General features: G+C 39.9%; 1 protein-coding gene across 2 annotated transcripts in view; it reads right to left on the bottom strand.

Annotated features, from left to right (window-relative positions):
* HNF4G (hepatocyte nuclear factor 4 gamma) overlaps window positions 1-20,599 on the bottom strand; it is a 92,593-nt gene that overhangs the window by 23,586 nt on the left and 48,408 nt on the right. Inside the window, exon 1 of one of the 2 annotated variants that reach the window (XM_059672837.1) lies at window positions 3,120-3,347. The exons of the other annotated variant lie outside the window; for it this stretch is intronic. Within the exon in view, the coding sequence (XP_059528820.1) occupies window positions 3,120-3,255 (136 nt within the window). The 5' untranslated portion in view covers window positions 3,256-3,347. Of the gene's footprint in view, window positions 1-3,119; window positions 3,348-20,599 lie in introns of those variants that run through there. 2 annotated transcript variants of the gene reach the window in all.

Consider the following 20,599-nt stretch of genomic DNA (forward strand, 5'->3'; position numbering starts at 1 on the left):
CCTACTGTTCAGTACTCCAAAGCCCCACAGCGCACCTGGTATAAGAAAGCCACATCTTACCAGCCTTCTGCATCCAACCCTTAGATACAGGTAAGTAACATCGTGGCTTCTGAAGCTCCGTGGATAGAGCCCCTTCCCACCTCTCCCATTCTACCATCTAGAACTATCTATTTTTCACCCTGTTCACTGTCCACCAGCAAGGTGGCCTTTTTTCTCCCCGAAGTCTTTTTCTATCTCAGAGCCTTTACACTTGCTATTCCTTCTGCCTGGAAGGAAGTTCTTCATCAGAAATATCTACCAACCAGTTTTCCAGTTTCTGTTCTACTTGCTCATTTTATGTGAAATATTCTCTGAACCTCCCAGAGTCACTTCCCATCTTCCCTTCAAGTAGAACCTAGAACTCTGATTATTTAAAAATAATAAAAATAACAATTGATTTATTGTCTTAAATTATATTCTGTAATGGTCTGCCCATTTATTATCCATCTCTGTCTGTAGAATACAAACTTTGTGATGGCAGAGCATTTATCTGTCTCATTCACTGTCTCTAGCACTAAGAACTGTGCCTGGCATAAAGTGGGATCTACTATATAGTTATGAAGAAAGAGGCATTAAAAATCCACAGATGATTTTACTTAAGTATTCAAATGAGTTAATGTTGTTGACTACATCTTTAAAAATCTGTATGTACTCTCCCTGGTCTGTGTGGCTCAGTTAGTTGCGCATTGTCCCAGTCAGGACACATGCATGCGTTGCCGGCTCAATCCTGTGAGGGTGTGTATAGGAGGCAGCCAATCAGTGTTTCTCTCTTCCTCTCTCTCTCCCTTCCCCTCTCTCTAAATAACAACAAAAAATCTATTTTTTTTTTAAAAAAAAACACTATATGGGGCTTAAAAAAATCTGTATGTACTTAAAAGATACTGAATATATAAGGTAATATTTTTAATTTATATAATTGTATAATATTAACATAACAATTCATTATTACATCTCCAAAATAACAAAAGATAAAATGAATGGTTGTTATGTCCCAAGTACATTCTGTAACAACATATATTTTCCACTTACTAATATTTCTGAGTAGACAGATATAACCTATATATATAAAAGCCTAAGCAACTGTTATGACAGAACGACCAAATGACCAGTTGCTATGATGCGCACTGACCACCAGGGGGCAGACACTCAATGCAGGAGCTGCCCCCAGACTGCAGGCCCCAATCACCAATGGGGCCTGCTGGCCAACATCCTGGTCCCTCCCCCCCGCTGGGCCCCCAGGCTGGGATGGGGATCCGGGGGTGGGTGGTGGCGGACGCAGCCCCTTTCCCAGGGAGGCTGAGGGCCAGCTCCCTCCTTGGGACTGGTGGCCAACCTCCCAGGTCCCTCCCGCAGGTCCTGATCACCAGATCAGGGCCGGACCCTGGGCTGGGATGGGACGGGGAACCAGGGGTGGGTGGCAGGCCAACTCAGGTGGTGAGGGAAGAAGCTGGGAGGCGAGGAGGCAGGGAACTGTGCAGTGGCGGCGCGTGGGTGGCGAGAGAAGGAGGAGGCGAGGAACCTGATTGATCTTGATTGCAGGCCAGGCCTAGGGACCCCGCCCGTGCATGAATTTTGTGCACTGGGCTTCTAGTCATGTATAATTTCATCAAGTGAAAAAAATAATAAGAACATGCTTATGGTTAACCATGTGACTTATAGTTCTCAAATGTAAGAATTTTTCTTTTTGTAACATAAACAAAATAGATACTAGAAATAGGCAGCTAGAAGTATTTTAGAATTGACAGCATTCTATGATTATATGAAAATACGAAAAAGTTCAACACTCATCATTGTCTTAGAGACACACATCCAAGGCCTCCACAAGCCCGGGCTGTGTGAGGGCTGCCAGGCGTTCAATAGGCGAGTGATAACCCCAAGGGAACTGTAACTTAGTGACTCGAGAGCGGCTGTGGGCGGAGCCTAAAGCTGTGAGCTCCTTCAGCAGCTTTAAGTTTAATGTCATACTCATATGTTATTAACAACATTATTAGAAAGAAACAAGTCCAAAAACATTTTGAAAAGTCAATTATTGTAGTAAATACTTATGGTATTCCTAGCTCTACTATTAGCAATCAATAGTCTTTTTTTTAAAATCATGATTCTACTGAAATAAATAATACTCTGTTAAATATCTCTCATCAAATCTAAACATAAGGAACCAAAACAGTGACTTTCTAAGATTTGCATTATTGGTTCATTTTAACTCTCTTTGTGCTAAAATGTCAGAATTCATCTTCTGACAATTTGTAATACTTGTTCTACCAATAATACAACATAGAAGAAAATTAAGCTAATCTGAGTATGTTACATTCTCAATTCTGAACTAAACACACAGACACACACATACACACACACATTTTCCACACTACACATAATTACTAGGTTTTAAGAGTTCTATCAATTATAACTGATCATAGACAATATTTTTACTTAAAAAATAAATTTAAAGTCAATGGTAAGCTGTATTATAAAAAGACCTGAACCCTAAACAACTCATGTCTTATTTAAAGTTAAAATGTTACAGTAGATGCATACCAAGAGCTTTTGAGGCTAAACATTAGCTTGTCAAGTGGAGTTATAATATAAACCTTTATTTCCCTTCATATTTGTGTGAAATGAAAAAACTTGGTAGTAATTTTCAATGCAGTTTCTCACTGGCAGCAATGAGAACTGGAATAATGAAGTAGGGGGCAACTAGGAAAACTGTCCAGTGTTCTATGGAAACTCTGTCCTATTTGTCATCTAAATGTTGCCTAGAAAATATACTTTACAGCCAATGTTACTTAGTACTGTGATTTACAGTAAACAAAATAACTCTTTTTACCTAACTGGGCCATGACAGAATTCTGAGGTTACTTTATTAAGCATAGCTGGCTTTTTCTATCACAAACATGAAATGGGCAGAGCATTATTAATTTAAAATTTGTGATGCAGTCCAGAAGCTCAGATGTATGGCTTTAAAATATGAGTCCCAATGTATCTCGCAGTAAAGCCTGGGACTACCACCCTGGGAAGCTCACTCTGACTTCTCCCACTATACTTACTTAAAAATATATATTTATAAGCAGATGAGAACTCACCATTTGAATTATACAGAATCTGCATGGTTTCAAACTCCAAGGTTGTATACGTTGGGTCCAAAACTTCACTGTAATTTGCCATATCCATGTCCAGGATCGGTTCCGATACCCTCATCATTGACTTAGAGACACACATCCAAGGCCGCCACAAGCCCCGGCTGTGTGAGGGCTGCCAGGGTTTCAATCTGCGAGTGATATCCCCAAGTTAACTGTAACTGAGTGACTCAAGAGCGGCTGTGGGCGGAGCCGTAAAGCTGTAAGCTCCTTCAGCAGGTCAGCTCGGCTCCTGGCTTCTTACTTTATGGCATACGAAAGCAATTTCCTGTGATAATCTTGGAATGTTGCATGAAATCACCTTACCTGAAGTGCTTAGTGGACTAACTTGATTTCCTAGATTGATTTCCAGTAGATAATAAATGATGTCATTAAGAGGATTCAACATAGAAAAGAGAATCGAGTGTCAGGTTTTAAATTGTAATTGAACCAAGATTTATCTTATTGAAGGGGCTGAAATCACATACTACATGTTCCCAAAGATGGGACTTTACCGCTGTAAATGTGATAAGTCACAACGCTAAGCTAACACTTAACATAAGCTCTTAACAATTTCAAGTGTTCTTACCCATACAATAAAGCTAACTTTGTTTATGTTGTAATAAAACAAGCTTGTAATTTGAAATGACAGGGATTTAAGATATATTTCAGTAGGAACCGGGCATAACCTTAATAAGGCCTTTAACATATTCTCTCTAACTATCAATGTATGAGTCTGTGTCCCTTGGGTGTTTGCAAACATCCCAAGGGCAGAAGCATTGAGTAAATAATTGTGACATGAATAAGGTTCCATTTCTTTAGACTTCTGATGCCTATTATATTCTAGGTATTAACCTGAAATGAAGCCTTCCCTCACCAGTGTGGATCTACACAATCTCATCACCAACCCTCTATATCTAACTTCCGTATAGCACCCAATATCTTTTATGTGTATATGTGACAAAGAGCATTTAGAAGATAGTATTCAATGATTATATTTTACTTCTGAGAATACACTTATTAATTTTATCTTCTAAGAAAAAGTTCCACCCACGGTTACACTATGAAGTCAGATTACTATAAGGTACTATTTCTTACTCAATTTTTTTAAAACCATAAAAGTTGTAAATAAATTAGTAAAGAAATTATTGTACTCTTCACCTGGGCAGGCTAGGCTGGCCTCTTAAACTCAAAACCACATGAAGAATTGTGAAGACAATGGCAGAGTCACCTTAGCCGCACGTCACTGAATCAAACAGTGATCCCGAAATAGCCCTCTGGCCTTCATATTCTGTAGTCTCTTAACAGTGAGAATAGTATTTGCAGGATACATTTTATGGGCTGATTTTCTTTAGTGAAGGCTAACTGTACTAGTAGTTATTCAGTGTTTGGAGAAGTAGACAGCAAGGAAATCCTGTGGCTTTCATGTGCACGAAGTGGTTCTCATTTGTGGCGAACTTACACAAAAGTGCTTCCATTGTGAACCAAAGGATTGAATTGTGTGCACTCTCTTGTCTAGGTAGTAACTCACTAGTGCTGAGAGATGTCGCCAATGGGAGTGTTGCAACAGAAGGAAAGGAAGAAAAATACAAGGCAGAGAGTCCGGCCTGTGTGGCTATGGTTGAATGTTAACCTGTGAACTGGGAGATGGGTCGCCAATCGGTCTTGGCAAGGTTTGTAGCTTGATCCCCGGTAGGGAAGGGCATGGGAAGGCAGTTGATCAATGATTCTCTCTCATCATTGATGTTCATATCTCTCCCTCTCCCTTCCTCTCTAAACTCAATAAAATATAATTAAAAATATATATAAGGCAGAGAACCATTCATTTTTTCCTTTTTATTGAACTTATTGGGGTTGATACTGGTTAACAAAATTATACGGGTTTCAGGTACACAATTCCACAACACATCACCTGTACACTGTATTGTGTATTCACCATCCCACCAAGTTACCTTTGAGAACAATATATAATAATAAAAGCTTAATATGCTAATTAGACCAGACAGCCAAATGACCTCCGGATATCATTCTGGATGTCCTTCTGGACAAAGCTGTGGCAGCGGGGGCTGAGGCAGAGGCAGTTAGGGCGATCAGGCAGGCAGGCAGAGTGGTTAGGAGCAGTCAGGCAGGCAGGCAGAGGCAGTTAGGGGTGATCAGGCAGGCAGGCAGAGTGGTTAGGGGCCATCAGGCAGGCAGGCAGAAGTGGTTAGGGGTGATCAGGCAGACAGGCAGAGGTGGTTAGGGACGATGAGGCAGGCAGGCAGAGTGGTTAAGGGCGATCAGAAAGTCAGGAAGGCCAGCGGTTAGTATCCAGCAGTCCCGGATTGTGAGAGGAATGTCCAACTGCCATGGGATCAGGCCTAAACAAGCAGTTGGACATCCCCTGAGGGGTCCTGGATTGTGAGAGGGTGCAGGCCAGGCTGAGTAATCCCCCGTCCCCCCAATGCATGAATTTCATGTACTGGCCTCTAGTCTATAGAGGCTAATATGCAAAGTGTCCCCTCTGGAGTTCAACCAGGAGAACAGGAGTTTGATCACTCATATGATGTGCGCTGACTACCAGGGGGTGGCACGAAATATGGCAGGCGACCAGCAGTGGTGGGGCGCTGAGGGAGTGAGGGAAGGAAGAGACAGGGAGGGGGGACAGTGGTGGGGGAGGGGAACCACACGGTGGCAGTGAGCAAGTGGTGAGGGAAGGAGGAGGCAGGGAGGCGGGGAACCTGATCAGTCCTGATCACCAGCCAGGCCAAGGGTCCCTACCCGTGCAGGATTTTCATGCACCAGGCCTCTAGTTCATTTATAAGATTGCAAAACACTAGAAAAATGTGGATGCACTAATCCCTCCTTATCTGTGGGTCATTTATTCTATGAACCACCCTCGCCCCCAGTGGATGCCTGAAACTGTGGATAGTGTTGAACCCTATATAATACTATGTTCTTTCCTATACATATATACCTACGATCAAGTTTAATTTATAAATTGGGCCCAGTCAGAGATGAACAATAACTAATAATAAAATAGAGCAATTATAACAATATACTATAGTAGTTATGTGAATGGCAATGGGCCCATCATCAAATAAAATGAGGGTTACTCAAAGACAAGCAATCGGATACCATGGCAGTCAATCTGATCACCAGGACTGTTACTACATGACTAACTAGATGCTGGGCAAAGACAGAGCAGGAAGGCAGGATCAAAACAGCATGGTTTAAAACATGATTTTTTTTTTTCACTGCTTGAATTTTCCTTTTTATATTTTCAGACTGAGAGTAACTAAAACCGTGAAAAGCAAAACCATGGGTAAGGGGGAGGGGGCTGTGTAAAGCTCAGGAGAACAACGCTGTCACAACGTTACTGTCCACCTCATCCCACACCCGTGGGCAGAATCACTATGGGCATGGCGTTCCACTCAGGGTTCATCTTGGCACAGTGGCCAAATGTAGCCACTAGCAATTAACCAGAGCTGCCTTTTAAGATGAAACCTGCTTGCCATTCATGTTACTGTTATTATTTTTTTCATTTTATAGAGTAAAAACTGGAGAATTTCCAGAAAATACTAAAGATCCAAATAACAGGCATATCTCCTCAAGTGGACAGTTTGTCTTTTTAATGATATTGGGATCTGGACACACACACAGAATCCAGTCAGCTTCCATCTAGTAAAGGAAAGATTCTCTTTGCCCCCAGCCTGCCTTCCCAACCCCCATCAAATAAATTACAAACTACAGAAGTCCTCTCTCTCTTAAATTCTAGGATTTGTAATTTTACTTAACTGGTTAAGCCAATAATATAATTAAAATAGAGAATCACGGAAAAAAACAAGATGGCAGCATAGGTAAACACCGGAGATTGCTGCCTCGCACAACCACTTCAAAAATACAACTAAAAGACGGAATGGACATCATCCAGAATCACAGGAAGGCTGGCTGAGTGGAAATTCTACAACTAGAAGGAAAGAGAAAAGCATACCAAGACTCAGAGGAGGCACAGTGCGGAAGTAAAATACAAAGGTGCGGAGGTGCATGCGGAGAGGGCTGGTAGCTGAGGACACGGTTGTCTTTTTCAATCGGGAGGGAGTCTCAAGCTCTGAGCTCCAGTTCCGGGCGAGTCTCTGGTGACCCAGACTCATATGGGAGGAATTGGACTGTCCGGCTTCGGTTGGAACTCGAGGGCAGCTTTCTCTCAGGGGTGCTTGCAGCGATTGCCGGGACACTGAGAAGCAAGGCCTCTGAGGGCAGGACTTAGAGCAGCCATAACTGCTTGCTCCGCCCTGTTGATCCCCTGGGACCTCGCCCCGCCCAAGCAATGCACGGAGGCTTTTGCATATGAAAGGCTTGGCCCTTTGCAATCTGATAATTACCTAACAAACTGCAGCTGGCCCAAGGCCCCAGGGCAACTTGCATTGTGCCACAGCTGGCTTCTGCTGGATAGCCTCAGGCAGAGACTAGATTAGCACCTCCTTTGAGATCCAGGAGCCAGTGTGCCCAGTGGTCTGAGTGGGACCATCCAGATTGCAGCTCCTTGGATCCATAAAGGACATACTCAAGGGGCAGACTCAGTGAGCACCAAAGCCACACTGAAGCAAGTCTTGCCCCAGAAGGGTGTCTCCAGCACAGAAGTTCTCCCACTGCAGACACAGCTGATTCTCACAGCCAATTGGCCTGCAGGTCAATCCCTCCCAGTGTTACCTACAACAATCAAGGCTTAACTACAACAAGACTATGCACAAAGCCCACAAAGGGGTGCACCAAGAGTGTCTACCTCAGGTAATCAGGGAGGCTGAGTTACTGGGCCCTATAGGACACCTAGCACAGAAAGCCACTCTATCAACACAGGGAAGCATATAAAATGGGGAGACAAAGAAACAGGACACAAATGACAGAAATGGAGGAAAGCAAACTACTGGATATAGAGTTCAAAAGCACACTTTTAAGGTTTTTCAAGAATTTTTCTGTCTCACAGCCAATTGGCCTGGAGGTGAAATCCCCCCCTGTATTACCTACAACAATCAAGGCTTAACTACAACAAGACTGCGCACAAAGACCACAAGGGGGTGCACCAAGAAAGCATAAAAAATGCGGAGACAAAAAAACAGGACACAACTGACAGAAATGGAGGATATAGAGTTCAAAACAACACTTTTAAAGTCTCTCAAGAACTGTCTGGAAGCCGCCGATAAACTTAGTAAGGCCCTCGAAAAGACTGGTGAAACCGCTGATAAAGATAGTGAGATCCTCAAGAAATCTAATGAGACCCTCAATGTAGTGATAAGGAACCAACTAGAAATTAAGCATACACTGACTGAAATACAGACTCCCAACAGCAGACCAGAGGAGCGCAAGAATCAAGTCAAAGATTTGAAATGCGAAGAAGCAAAAAACACCCAACCGGAAAAGCAAAATGAAAAAAGAATCCAAAAATATGAAGATAGTGTAAGGAGCCTCTGGGACAGCTTCTAGGGCACCAACATCTGAATTATCGGGGTGCCAAAAGATGAGAGAGAGGAAGATACTGAAAACCTATTTGATGAAACAATGACAGAAAACATCCCCCACCTGGTGAAAGAAATAGACTTACAAGTCCAGGAAGTGCAGGGAACCCCAAACAAAAGGAATCCAAAGAGGACCACACCAAGACACATCATAATTAAAATGCCAAGAGCAAAAGACAAAGAGAGAATCTTAAAAGCAGCAAGAGAAAGACAGTCAGTTACCTACAAGGGAATACCCATACGAATGTCAGCTGATTTCTCAACAGAAACTTTGCAAGCCAGAAGGGAGTGGCAAGAAATATTCAAAGTGATGAATAGCAAGAACCTACAACCAACATTACTTTATCCACCAAAGCTATCATTCAGAATTGAAGGTCAGATAAAGAGCTTCACAGATAAGAAAAAGGTAAAGGAGTTCATCACCACTAAACCAGTATTATATGAAATGCTGAAAGGTATCCTTTAAGAAGAGGAAGAAGAAAAAGGTAAAAATACAAATTATGAACAACAAATACACATCTATCAACAAGTGAATCTAAAAACCAAGTGAATATATAATCTGATGAACAGAATAAACTGGTGATTATAATAGAATCAGGGGCATAGAAAGGGAGTGGACTGACTATTCTTGGGGAGGAAAGGGGTGTGGGGGATGCGGGAAGAGACTGAACAAAAATCATGCACCTATGGATGAGGACAGTGGGGGGGGGTGAGGTTGTAAGGGGGGGGTCGGAACCAGGTTGAGGGGAGCTATGGGAGGGAAAAAGAGGAACAACTATAATAATCTGAACAATAAAGATTTAATTAAAAAAATAAAATAAATAAAATAGAGAATCACAAAAATACACTTCATAGTGTATTTGGCTTCAATATGTATAATTGCTACCTTTTGTTTGAATAAGAATCCACTATTAGGAATTCTTTATTGTTTAATAAATCCCATACGCTACCTTGATATCTAGTCTGTTTTCTTTAGTGGCTAACAAAGTCAAAGCTATCTGTAAAGCAATCTGAATCTTGAAACCTACTAGAATTTTATGCTTTTTTCAAAATATTTTATGTATTCTAATCAACTTGTTTTTATCTACTTCAAAAGTATTTCTCTTGGTTTTCTTAGGAGAAAAATATCTTTTTTACACTCATATTTCATTGGATTACGCAATATTTAACTAAATTACAAAATAACAGGAACAAATGCATTAACATGCTAGGTGACAAATACTAGTGACCCTAGATCACTATGTGAAGTTGCTGAGATGTCGGGGGACATTGCAGCCATATTCAAGATGGAAATAACACAGAGTCCATCAGTGGATGAATGGATAAGAAAATGGGTTCTACAATGTAATATGTTCAGCCTTAAAAAGGAGTGCACTACCATATTACCACAACATGAATGAATCCTAAAAACAATGCTAAGTGAAACAGGCCAGTCACAGAAAGACCAAAACTGTGCGTAAGTCCACTAATCTGAGAAATCTAAAGTAGTCAAACTCATAGATTCAAAAAGAAGAACAGTCGTTGCCAGGAGCCAGGGGGAGGGAGAAATGGGGAGATATCAACCAAAGGGTATAAAATTTCAGTTAAGCAAGAAGAAGAAACCAGGAGATCTGCTGTACAATGTTGCAACAGTCAACAATAATGTGTTGTACACCTGAAAACGTGTTGGAAGAGCAGAGCTGTTAAATGTTCTTACCCAAAGAAAATCAAATAAAAAGATGATGGAGAAGTAAACTACATCATGGGAAAGTGTTCAACCTTTGTAATAATCAGAGAAATGTAAAATAAAACAGTTAATGCTCTTAACAAAAGAAAAGGTACCTGCTACTTAAGGAAGGTAGCCTACCTTGGTGTGCTCCGCAAAGGAAGTTGAGACCCCCAGTTAAACCAGAGTTGGCTGTGTGGAGACTGTCAGAGTTTCTCTAGTATTAATTTTTAACATGAGATAACTTGTCTTTATACATTAATTTATATCCCTTCTTGTGCCCAACCTCTACTTCTAAAATTAATGAGGCTAAAGTTAGAATATTTTTATTAGCTTAAACAAGAGTAGGGAGAAGAATGAAAAAAAAAAAAGGAAGATGGAGAAAAAGAAAATGTCACAGAGAAACAATTTTAGCCATAGTGACTTTTGAATTATGCATCATAATCAAAGCAAATATCACCCCCAAAAAAGATACTCTCTTTAGTATTTTTTGGTGTTTTCCATTCAATGGTGATTGCAGAATTTTCATAATTTAGTAACTCTGATTTTTGGAAGCATGTCTGTGATGCAACTAAACAAAATAAAATTATACAATTTAACTGTATAAACCATAGGTACATGAAACAGTTAAGGTATGTGTTTACATATTTTCATGTTAAATTTCAGTTTTTTTCAGGCAAACAACAGATTGATCTCACTCAGGGAGCTTTCCATTATTGCTTCAAGTACTTTTTATAAGTAAATTCATTAAGACTACATTAGGTTAAAAGCTTAACTAGTTATTAGGAAAACTATATTAATTTTATGCATAGGTGATATAGAACCAATTACCCTTAAATAAATGGGACTTACATTATTAAACCTTACATTTAACATAAAGTATGAGTGCTTTTAATTTTATTTCTAAAGGTTTAATTGGGGAAAAACATCATATATTCATGCTAATTCTTTTAAAAATATTTTACATATTTTTATTGATGTTAGAGACAGAGAGGAAGAGACAGGGAAAGAGAGGAACATTGATGAGAGAGAAACATCGATTGGCTGCCTCCTGCTAGCCCGCACCTGGGTATCAAGTCCACAACCCAGCCACGTACCCTGACGGGGAATCCAACCAGCAATCTCTCAGTGCACTGGATGATGCTCAACCAACTGAGCCACACTGGCCAGGGCTCATGTTAATTCTTAAGACAGTAATTTATAATAAGTAACATATACACTGAGTGGCCAGATTATTATGACCACCTGACGTTTGTAGGCAAAGTAGCTACAATTTCACGCTGAAGTTGCTAGAGGGCCAGACCATTATAAATAGGGAAACAGGTTGTTTACGATGACAGTAGAAGTGATTTTTTTTTCCCTGAAGATATGGGTAAACAACGCGATTTAACAACTTTGAACATGGGATATATATGTGTATATATATGTATTATATATGTGTATATGTGTGTGTGTGTGTGTGCGTGTGTGTGTATATATATATATATATATATATATATATATATATATATATATATATATAATGGAGGCCCAGTGCACAAAAATTTGTGCACTGGCGGGGAAGGGGGAGTGGGGGGTGTCTCTCAGCCCCACTTGTGAACCTCTCACAGCCTGGGACACCTTGGGAGATCAACCACCTGCTGGCTTAGGCCCGCTTAGGCCCGCTCCCCGGGTGGCAGATGGCAGGCCCGATTCCTCAGTGCATGCCCTGCCTCCGTGCGTCACACACACGGCAGGGCCGATCTGGGGGTTGGGGCGCTGAACTGGGTCGGGTCGCACATGGGACACCCCGTGTCGGGTCGCACACGGGACGCCCGGGCGGGCCGGTGGATCGCTGCTGTCCCGCCCAGCCGCCCCAGGTTGGGTCGCACACGGGACACCGGACAGCGGCCGGGCGGGCCAGTGGATTGCTACTGCCCCACCTGGCCTCCCCGGATTGGGTTGCACACGGGATGCTCGGACGAGCTGGCTGATTTCTGCTGCAATGCCCGGCCACCCCAGGTCGGGTTGCACACGGACGCCCGCCGCCCCAGGTCACAGATAGCAGGCACAGATGGCAGCAAGGCAGGCGGGATGGCACTGTCTCGCCCTGCCTGCAGTATGCAAATTAGCTGCCACCTTTATTGGTGGTTAATTTGCATATCATGCTGATTAGCCAATGGGAGGCATAGCAAAGGAACAGTCAATTACCATGTTTGTCTATTATTAGATAGGACACACACACACACACACACACACAGTGGCCAGATTATTATCACCACCCCATCAGTACTTCATTGGGCCACCTTTTGCCTTCAATACTGCAACGATTCTTCTTGGCATTGATTCCATGAGATGTTGAAAGGTGATGCGAGGCATCTGACACCATGCCTGATGAATAGCACTGTCCAGTTCTGTGAGATTTGATGGTTGTGGAACCAGCTGCCTGATGGCTCTTTAACTTCATCCCACAAATGCTCAATTGGATTGAGATCTGGTGATTGTGGGGGCCACCTAAGCAAGGTAAAGTTTCCCTCATGTTCATGAAAACACTTCTGCACAATACGAGCACTGTGGCATGGCACATTGTCTTGTTGGAAGAAGCCATCTCCACTGGGATACGCCATCAACATCACAGGATGAAGCTGATCAGCAACGATACTTAGGTATGTTGTGCTATTCAGACATTGTTCCACATGAATTAAAGGGCCCAAATCATGCCAGGAAAACATGCCCCAAACCATAACACTGCCCCCACCAGCTTGAAGGGTTGTACTCATACATGTGGGGTGCATGCTTTCATGCTGTTTCTGCCAAATTCTCACTCTGTCATTTGCAACTGTTCGTGATTCATTGGACCACATGACTTTTTTGCAATGCTCGACAACATACTGATGGGTGGTCATAATAATCTGGCCACTCAGTGTATATATATCCCACGTTCAAAGGCTGTTAAATCGTGTTGTTTACCCATATCTTCAGAAAAAAATCACTTCTACTGTCATGGTAAACAACCTGCTTCCCTATTTATAATGGTCTGGCCCTCTAGCAACTTCAGCTCAAAATTATAGCAAATTTGCCTACAAACGTCCGGTGGTTATAATAATCTGGCCACTCAGTGTATATTCTAAAGTGAAATATATAAATTTAATCTGTGCCCCCAAATATAACGTCTATATATATGAAAGGCTAATATGCAAAATTGGCCCCGCGGGAGTTTGACCAGGAGAATGGGAGTTCAATCTATGACGCGCGCTGGGTGGTGCAGAACATGGTGGGCAACCAGCGGCAGCGGCAGGGCACTGAGGGAGAGAGGGAAGAAGGAGGCGGAAAGGCGGAGAGGCGGGGGAACCTGATTGGCCCTGATCACCAACCAGGCCTAGGGACCCTACCCATGCACGAATTTCGTGCACCAGGCCTCTAGTATATGACAAACTAAGATCTATTAAAAATCTCTCTTAACAGAGATCACTAAATAGAGGTCATTGTGCAGGAAGCTGAGCAGAACATTACAGTTCTTTGGCATGATCTCATAGTTTGTGAGCTAAGATGGACCTCCTTAGTCCTAATCAGGTCACATACCTCAGAAAGAAAGACAGTATTACTTACAGATAAAAGGTTGATTTTAAATAACACAACTAATGTTCTTGAGAAATGTCTCTCTCAGACAATGGTTCTCTAAACTGGCATGTGAAATATGGCATTTAAGTTTATTCAGAGCAACATAACGAAAGATGAAAACAACAGAGTGTTCTAAAAAACAACTCAATTTACTACTGACTATTCAATGTAATAGCAGAAACATTTCTATCTTATCTGCAAGACTATTAAAGCAGTTAAATTGTTCTAAACTTTATATTTGACTTAATCATTCCTTCATAGCGTGCTTGAAAATAGAAAACAGGCTAATAAAAATCAAGGTTATTTTCAAGAAAATACTTTGAAATGTTAATATCAATATTAAAACATTCTATTTTTCAGTTATAGTTAAAAATTTTTTTCTGTAAACTTATTTCTTTGAGATTACTTTTCATTAGAAAACATAAATACTAATTTCAAAAGCGCATTTGTAGTTTCTCTTATTTCCATATTTCACCTTTTCAAGTGCAAAGGTTACACACATGTGATCACTAAAGTTCAAATGAAAAAGAATGACAATCCAAATCAACCCAGCATTTGTTTCAGTGTTAGCAGGGAACCATTAAGTGGAGAACTCCAACAAATCAAATGGTTTATTAATTCTAAGCAAAGCCTCCTTTCATTTCTAAAATTAAAATAAACACCTCAATTTTAAAAAAAATCATTATTTTCCTTATTGCCACTGTCTTAAGCTAACCAGTATTTCTCTGAAAAAGAAATCTCTACTCCTCTCCATTCTACATTAGATGAGGGAAAATAAGCATATAAAAAAATTAAAACAAACACAAATAGGCATCTCAAGCTTCAAAGCAAGTTGCTATTACTGACATGGAAAAAAGATGTTTGAAATTGGCTGTAATAATCGGACTCTATTTTCAAAGAACGTCACAGATCCTTTCTTAAGGCCCAGATGGCATATCATTTTTAGATAAACAAAAATAAATTTTGCTTGTCTTTTCCCCCGTTCTTCTAGCTGATGACCATGCAGTAACCAGCAGAACCACTGAGCTCACCAGGTCATTTAAACCAGTCATTCCCAACATTTAAAAAGTCTCTTATTAGTTTTGAAACATACACCTATCCTATCATTGCTGACCATTCTTAAGTTAAACTGAACATTCATAGACTTATTTGCATATGTTTAAATCCCCCTTAAATAATTATAATTATTCCATAGTTTATCACTCATTCATATTGTTTTTCAGTTAATGTTAAGGCCAAGATAACAATTTAAATCCTAATTTTAGACCCATCTTTAATCTGATCAATGCAAACAAACAACTCACATCACTACTAAAAAAAATGCCATTTTATAATAAAATCTAAACAAGTTGGACAGAAATACACAGCATCTTGCCAAATAGTGGAATTAGTTGAGCTATATGTTACTATTCTTTATAATATTTATCATTTGGCTCATGTTCATATTTATTTGCTAATAAAGCATCAGATTATTAAAACTAGTTCTACAAATAAATGTAAAATGCAAAACTAGTAGGGGAGGCCAGGGGATTGTCAAGGGTGGAAAATAAAATAAAATAAAATAAAATAAAATAAAATAAAATAAAATAAAATAAAATAAAATAAAATAAAATAAAATAAAATGCAAAGCTAAAAAAGATTTGAAACTGTATTATAACTAAATCAGATGCTCTTTGGATAGATAAAAGGAGGATTGCACAGCTGAGATTTAAATGTAATCAAGAACATACTCTGACTAAAACTAAGAGGTGATCTGAGAAATCTGCATATATTAATTTACCTTCAGGGTCAGTTGCCGTGTGACTCTAAACAGACTCTCCTTTTCAGAAGATAAGGAGCTGATTAGCATTAAATTATTAACTGGAATATAGATATCCTGGTAGGGAAAAAACAAGTCTGGATATAAGGAACATGTTAGCATTCAACAGCTATTATTTCTGCATTTCCTTTTACAATGGGCATTATCTCTGTTGCTGCTGCTAGCTCAGCAAAAGTTAGAGGAATATTTAAGATTGCAGAGGCACTCTGATACCAAAGTTGCTGCACTGCGCAAAATGCAGGCAAGGAGGTTTTCAGTTTGGGCCAAGGATATGCCAAATGTGTTCCGAAGAGGTATAATGTTTAATAAATGTTAGCCCAAGCTGGTTTGGCTCCGTGAATAGAGCATGGGCCTGTGGACTGAAGGGTCCTGGGTTTGATTCTGGCTAAGGGCACGTACCTGGGCTACAGACTCCTCTCCACCCTGGCCCTGGTCAGGGCGCATACAGCAGGCAACCAATGTGTTTCTCTCATATTGATATTTCTCTCTGTCTTTCCCTTTCTCTTCTACTCTCTCTAAAAATAAATGGAAAAATATCCTCAGGTGAGGATTAAAAAAAAAAAAGGAAGCAGTTAATATGTTGACTGACAGACTGGAACATTGAAACATGTGTACTATGACTGTTAAACTTTAGTATCTGAAGTATCTGGGAGCTAATATAATACATTTATACATACCACATGCATACATACATGCATTCATACATACATGAGTTACTATGTCTTCATTTCAAAAATGTAGTAGTAGATTATATAGACAGTCATACACTCAAGAACTGCTCTATGTCCCTCCTAAAGCTTTTTTATATACATACAGAGAACAATATATTAATGTGATATTATCAAACTAAATATTTGCACTCCATTTAATAAAGATAGGTATATGATGGCCTCAAATGAAATGCTAAACATGTCATACCCTTTTAGATAAATTTATTTTTGAAAAACATACTGATTGGTTTTTCAAAAATACCATAATAAAATGTTACTAAAATTTTATATCCCGAATTTTTATTAATCCTTTCCCCCCTAGAATGCTTTTCTGTCACACACAGTAAAACTTTTCCACAATAATATAAGTGGGGACCAAAAACTTCAATCTCATTACTGTGAAGTTAATAAAATGACCCAAGTCGGCCTATAGAATTAGTTGGCTTACAGGTGAATGTCAGGGGGCTCAACCATGTTCTCAGGTTTTATACATAAAATGTAACTCATTTACCCACAGCAAACCACAAGGCTTTCTTTTATGATTTCCCTAATTTTATCTTGGTAAAATTATTCTTGTAGTATATATACATAATATAAAATCTTGATAATCATAGCAAATTCAGTCTACTTTTATCAATTCAACAATCAAGTCATATTGGTTCATCCTAAGTAAACATTTCTTACTTGTCCCTACCTATTCATTCTCACAATTTTCCTAATACAGATGAAATCACCTCCTGTGTGGGCCATTGTCCCAGTCCTTTCACTTACTGCTTCCTCCTGTTCATCCATATCATCATGTGCACTCTGTTCTGTATGCAGGCTACTGTTCCAAAAGTGCTATTTTCTAGTGCTATCATTCAGATATAATGCCTGTGACAACATAAAAAGCATAGCTTGTAGACATAAATACATAAGGAAGGTTTTCAAAACTACTCAGGATACAAAATGATCAAACGTTTTTCATGATGACCATTTTAACCAGTCTGATCTTGTAATTTCTTGAGTCTTCGCTCCCACTGAAGAAGAGGTTGCGCATGTAAATATGGAATGTTTTAAACTGTTGACTTGGGTTTCCTTTTACTATGTCTACCAAATTCACAGCAATTCCTTCCAGTTATAATCTTACCTAGCTATTCATATTCCTTACTGTATCTAGGTTTTATAATGTATATACTGTGTATATATGTGCACCATAAATTTTTATTTAATAAGTATATTAAAAGAAAGTCAACCCATGTGAAATGTGTGTCCACCATAGGTTTTTCAGAGATACTCAGATCTTTGTGTTCAAATTTGTGTTCAAATTTGTGTTCAAATCTGTGGATATATGGGAGTGTATAGCTGTGAAATTTTATCAAGCTATACACTTAAGATATGTGTAATTTTCTTTACCTATATTATACTTCAATAAAGAGTCAAAAATTTAATCTGCTAAAAGATTGTATCATAAGGAAATATCACTATTACTAAGAATTCAAGGTAGCTCATATAAAGTGTCTTCCATTAAATGTTTCATTATACAACACACACCAGTACACTAAGAATATTCTTAGAGCCCAGCAAGTGTGCCTCAGTGGTTGAGAATCAAACCAAGAGGTCACCGGTTCAATTCCTGGTCAGGGCACGTGCCTGAGTTGCTGACTTGATCCCCAGTAGGAGCGTGCAGGAGGCAGCTGGTCAATGTTTCTCCTTCATCTATGTCTCTATCTTTTTTAAAAAAAATTCTTTATTGTTTAAAGTATTACATAAGTCTCCATTTGCCCCCACCCTCCAGCACATGCCCTCACCCCCCTACTGTCTGTGTCCATTGGTTATGCTCATATGCATACATACAAGTCCTTTGGTTGATCTCTTTATGTCTCTTTCTATCCCTCTCTCTTCCTCTCTCTCTAAAATCTATAAAACCACATTAAAAAAAGAATATTCTTAGAGAAGTGACAATTATTGATATTTCTAAGAAAAATGATACAGAATTATTTTTCTGGTCATTATAATCAATGTAAACGTGAATGAAGTGTATTGGTAAGCTTTTTACTAAATGTAAGGCTCTCTTCAAGATTATGGGCTTTGGGAAGGTTTTAAGAAATGAGTTCCAGGGTTCAGTAGTCCCATGTGTACGCTTATGTAGCACTACTGAGCATAGACGCTCCCTCACACGTTCAACATACACACACAGGTACCTCCTCACATCTTCAACTACTGCTCATCCCTAGGGTTCAAAATATTGAAACAATTAGTTTAGTATATATCTAGTAGTAGGTCAAAAGAAAGTGAAATAAATGATTTAAATTTTTTCTACAAGAAGTAGCCATCTCAGCAATGGAGTTAGAGGCTATTTAGAGAGCCTAAGAGATAATGATAGAAATATAATGTCCCAATTCCTTGGTTCTAAAAGGCAGAATGAGCATCTGGAAAAAGCATGAGATAGAATATTGATCATCCCGGGGATTCAAGGAGGTTCCTATTTCTTTGCATAATTTATAGAGAGCTGAGATTCAACACAGTTTTTTCTCGTTCCAAAAATTTTGCTTTTCCTTTTGTGTCATCTGTGTTGTGGTACGCTTCAGTTCCCTTTGTCCAGCTACTTAGACAAGTAACCAAACTCCAGTGAAAGCTTTTCCCCCTCTGTGGGCCAGGCATATTCCCAGCTTTACATGGCAGATCACTCTTGAAATATCACTTCACCTAGATTAGGTGGCATATTAGGAAAACCTTCTAACTATAGCAGCGGTTTTTCCATGAGGGGTGTCTTTCCCTAGGGGACACTTGAAAACATCTGGAGATGTGTTTTTATTGTGACAACTGAGAAAGAGGGGTGATACTGGTATCTATCTAGTGGGTACAGGTCAGGACCACTGCCAACATCTTGCAATGACAGAGCACCCACTAAGACCAAAGGATTATCCAGGTCAAATGTCAATAATGCTGAGGTGGAGAAACCTAGGCCATGTGTCCTCACTTAAAATTCAACGTATTTTAAATGAGAATCAATAGTGATTATGTATTTAAGTATTTTGAAAATTACCAAGATCAACTGTGATAATAGGCTTCATCAAGCCTTTTGGAAATTACATAGAACTGTCTAATCATTATGTGTTTATTTAAACACTAGAAGCCCGGTGCACAAAAATTTGTGCACTGGCGGGGGTGGGGGGGCCCCTCAGCCCAACCTGTGCCCTCTCACAGTCTGGGACCCCTTGGGAGATAACCACCTCCTGGCTTAGGCCTGCTCCCCTGGTGGCAGATGGCATGCCCGATCCCTCGGTGCCTGCCCCGTCTCCCCCGGTCACAGATGGCAGGCCCGGATCCCGCGCTGGGGCGGGCGGCAGCTTGGGAACTCGCTGCAGCAGGCCACCAGCCCTGGACCACACACGGCAGGCCCGGATCCCACGCTGGGTTGGGTCTGCCGCCCACCCCGGGTGGGGCAGCACAGCGGGATCTGCCTGCAGTATGAAAATTTAATGGCCATCTTTGTTGGTTTAATTTGCATACTCTTCTGTTTGGCTGATGAGTGTAGCAAAGGTAAGGTCAATTAGCATCTTTGTCTTTTATTAGTGTAGATGTATTTATTTAAAGTTATAAAATAAAGGTTTGTATAAATATATTCTGGTATACTCTAAACTATTCAGACATAACCTCTTATACATCATATGAACCCACTATCCCATGAGTAAGGCAGTAATATGTGTATAACAAGTTTGTTTAATTGATGAACTAATACAGAAGCATAGAAGTTGTAATTCCTGGTCAGAATCTTTTACATGGAAGTCTGACAAATACAGCTTTTATAGCTTTCAAAGTTAATTAATCACTAAGTATTGGCAAGGGAGATATGAAACAGCATGAGATATAGAGTGAACTATAACTTTAAATAGATATGCAACAGACATTTTAAAAGATAATTTTCATCCAGAAGGTCATGATTTTTATTTAGTATCATTGAAAACACACTGTTAATACACTCTTTGAATTTTCTGTTTGGTGTCTCCTCAAGTGAACTTTCAATCCTATAATCACTTCTGCTCAGTTCTTTCAGTGAGATCTTTGCTGTTTCAGTTCTTATGCTCTTAAGTTTGGCAATCTCATCCTCCTGGTTGCAATTATGTACATAGGAA

Source organism: Myotis daubentonii, chromosome 17, assembly GCF_963259705.1.
Source record: "Myotis daubentonii chromosome 17, mMyoDau2.1, whole genome shotgun sequence".
In the NCBI taxonomy this organism is placed as follows: domain Eukaryota; kingdom Metazoa; phylum Chordata; class Mammalia; order Chiroptera; family Vespertilionidae; genus Myotis; species Myotis daubentonii.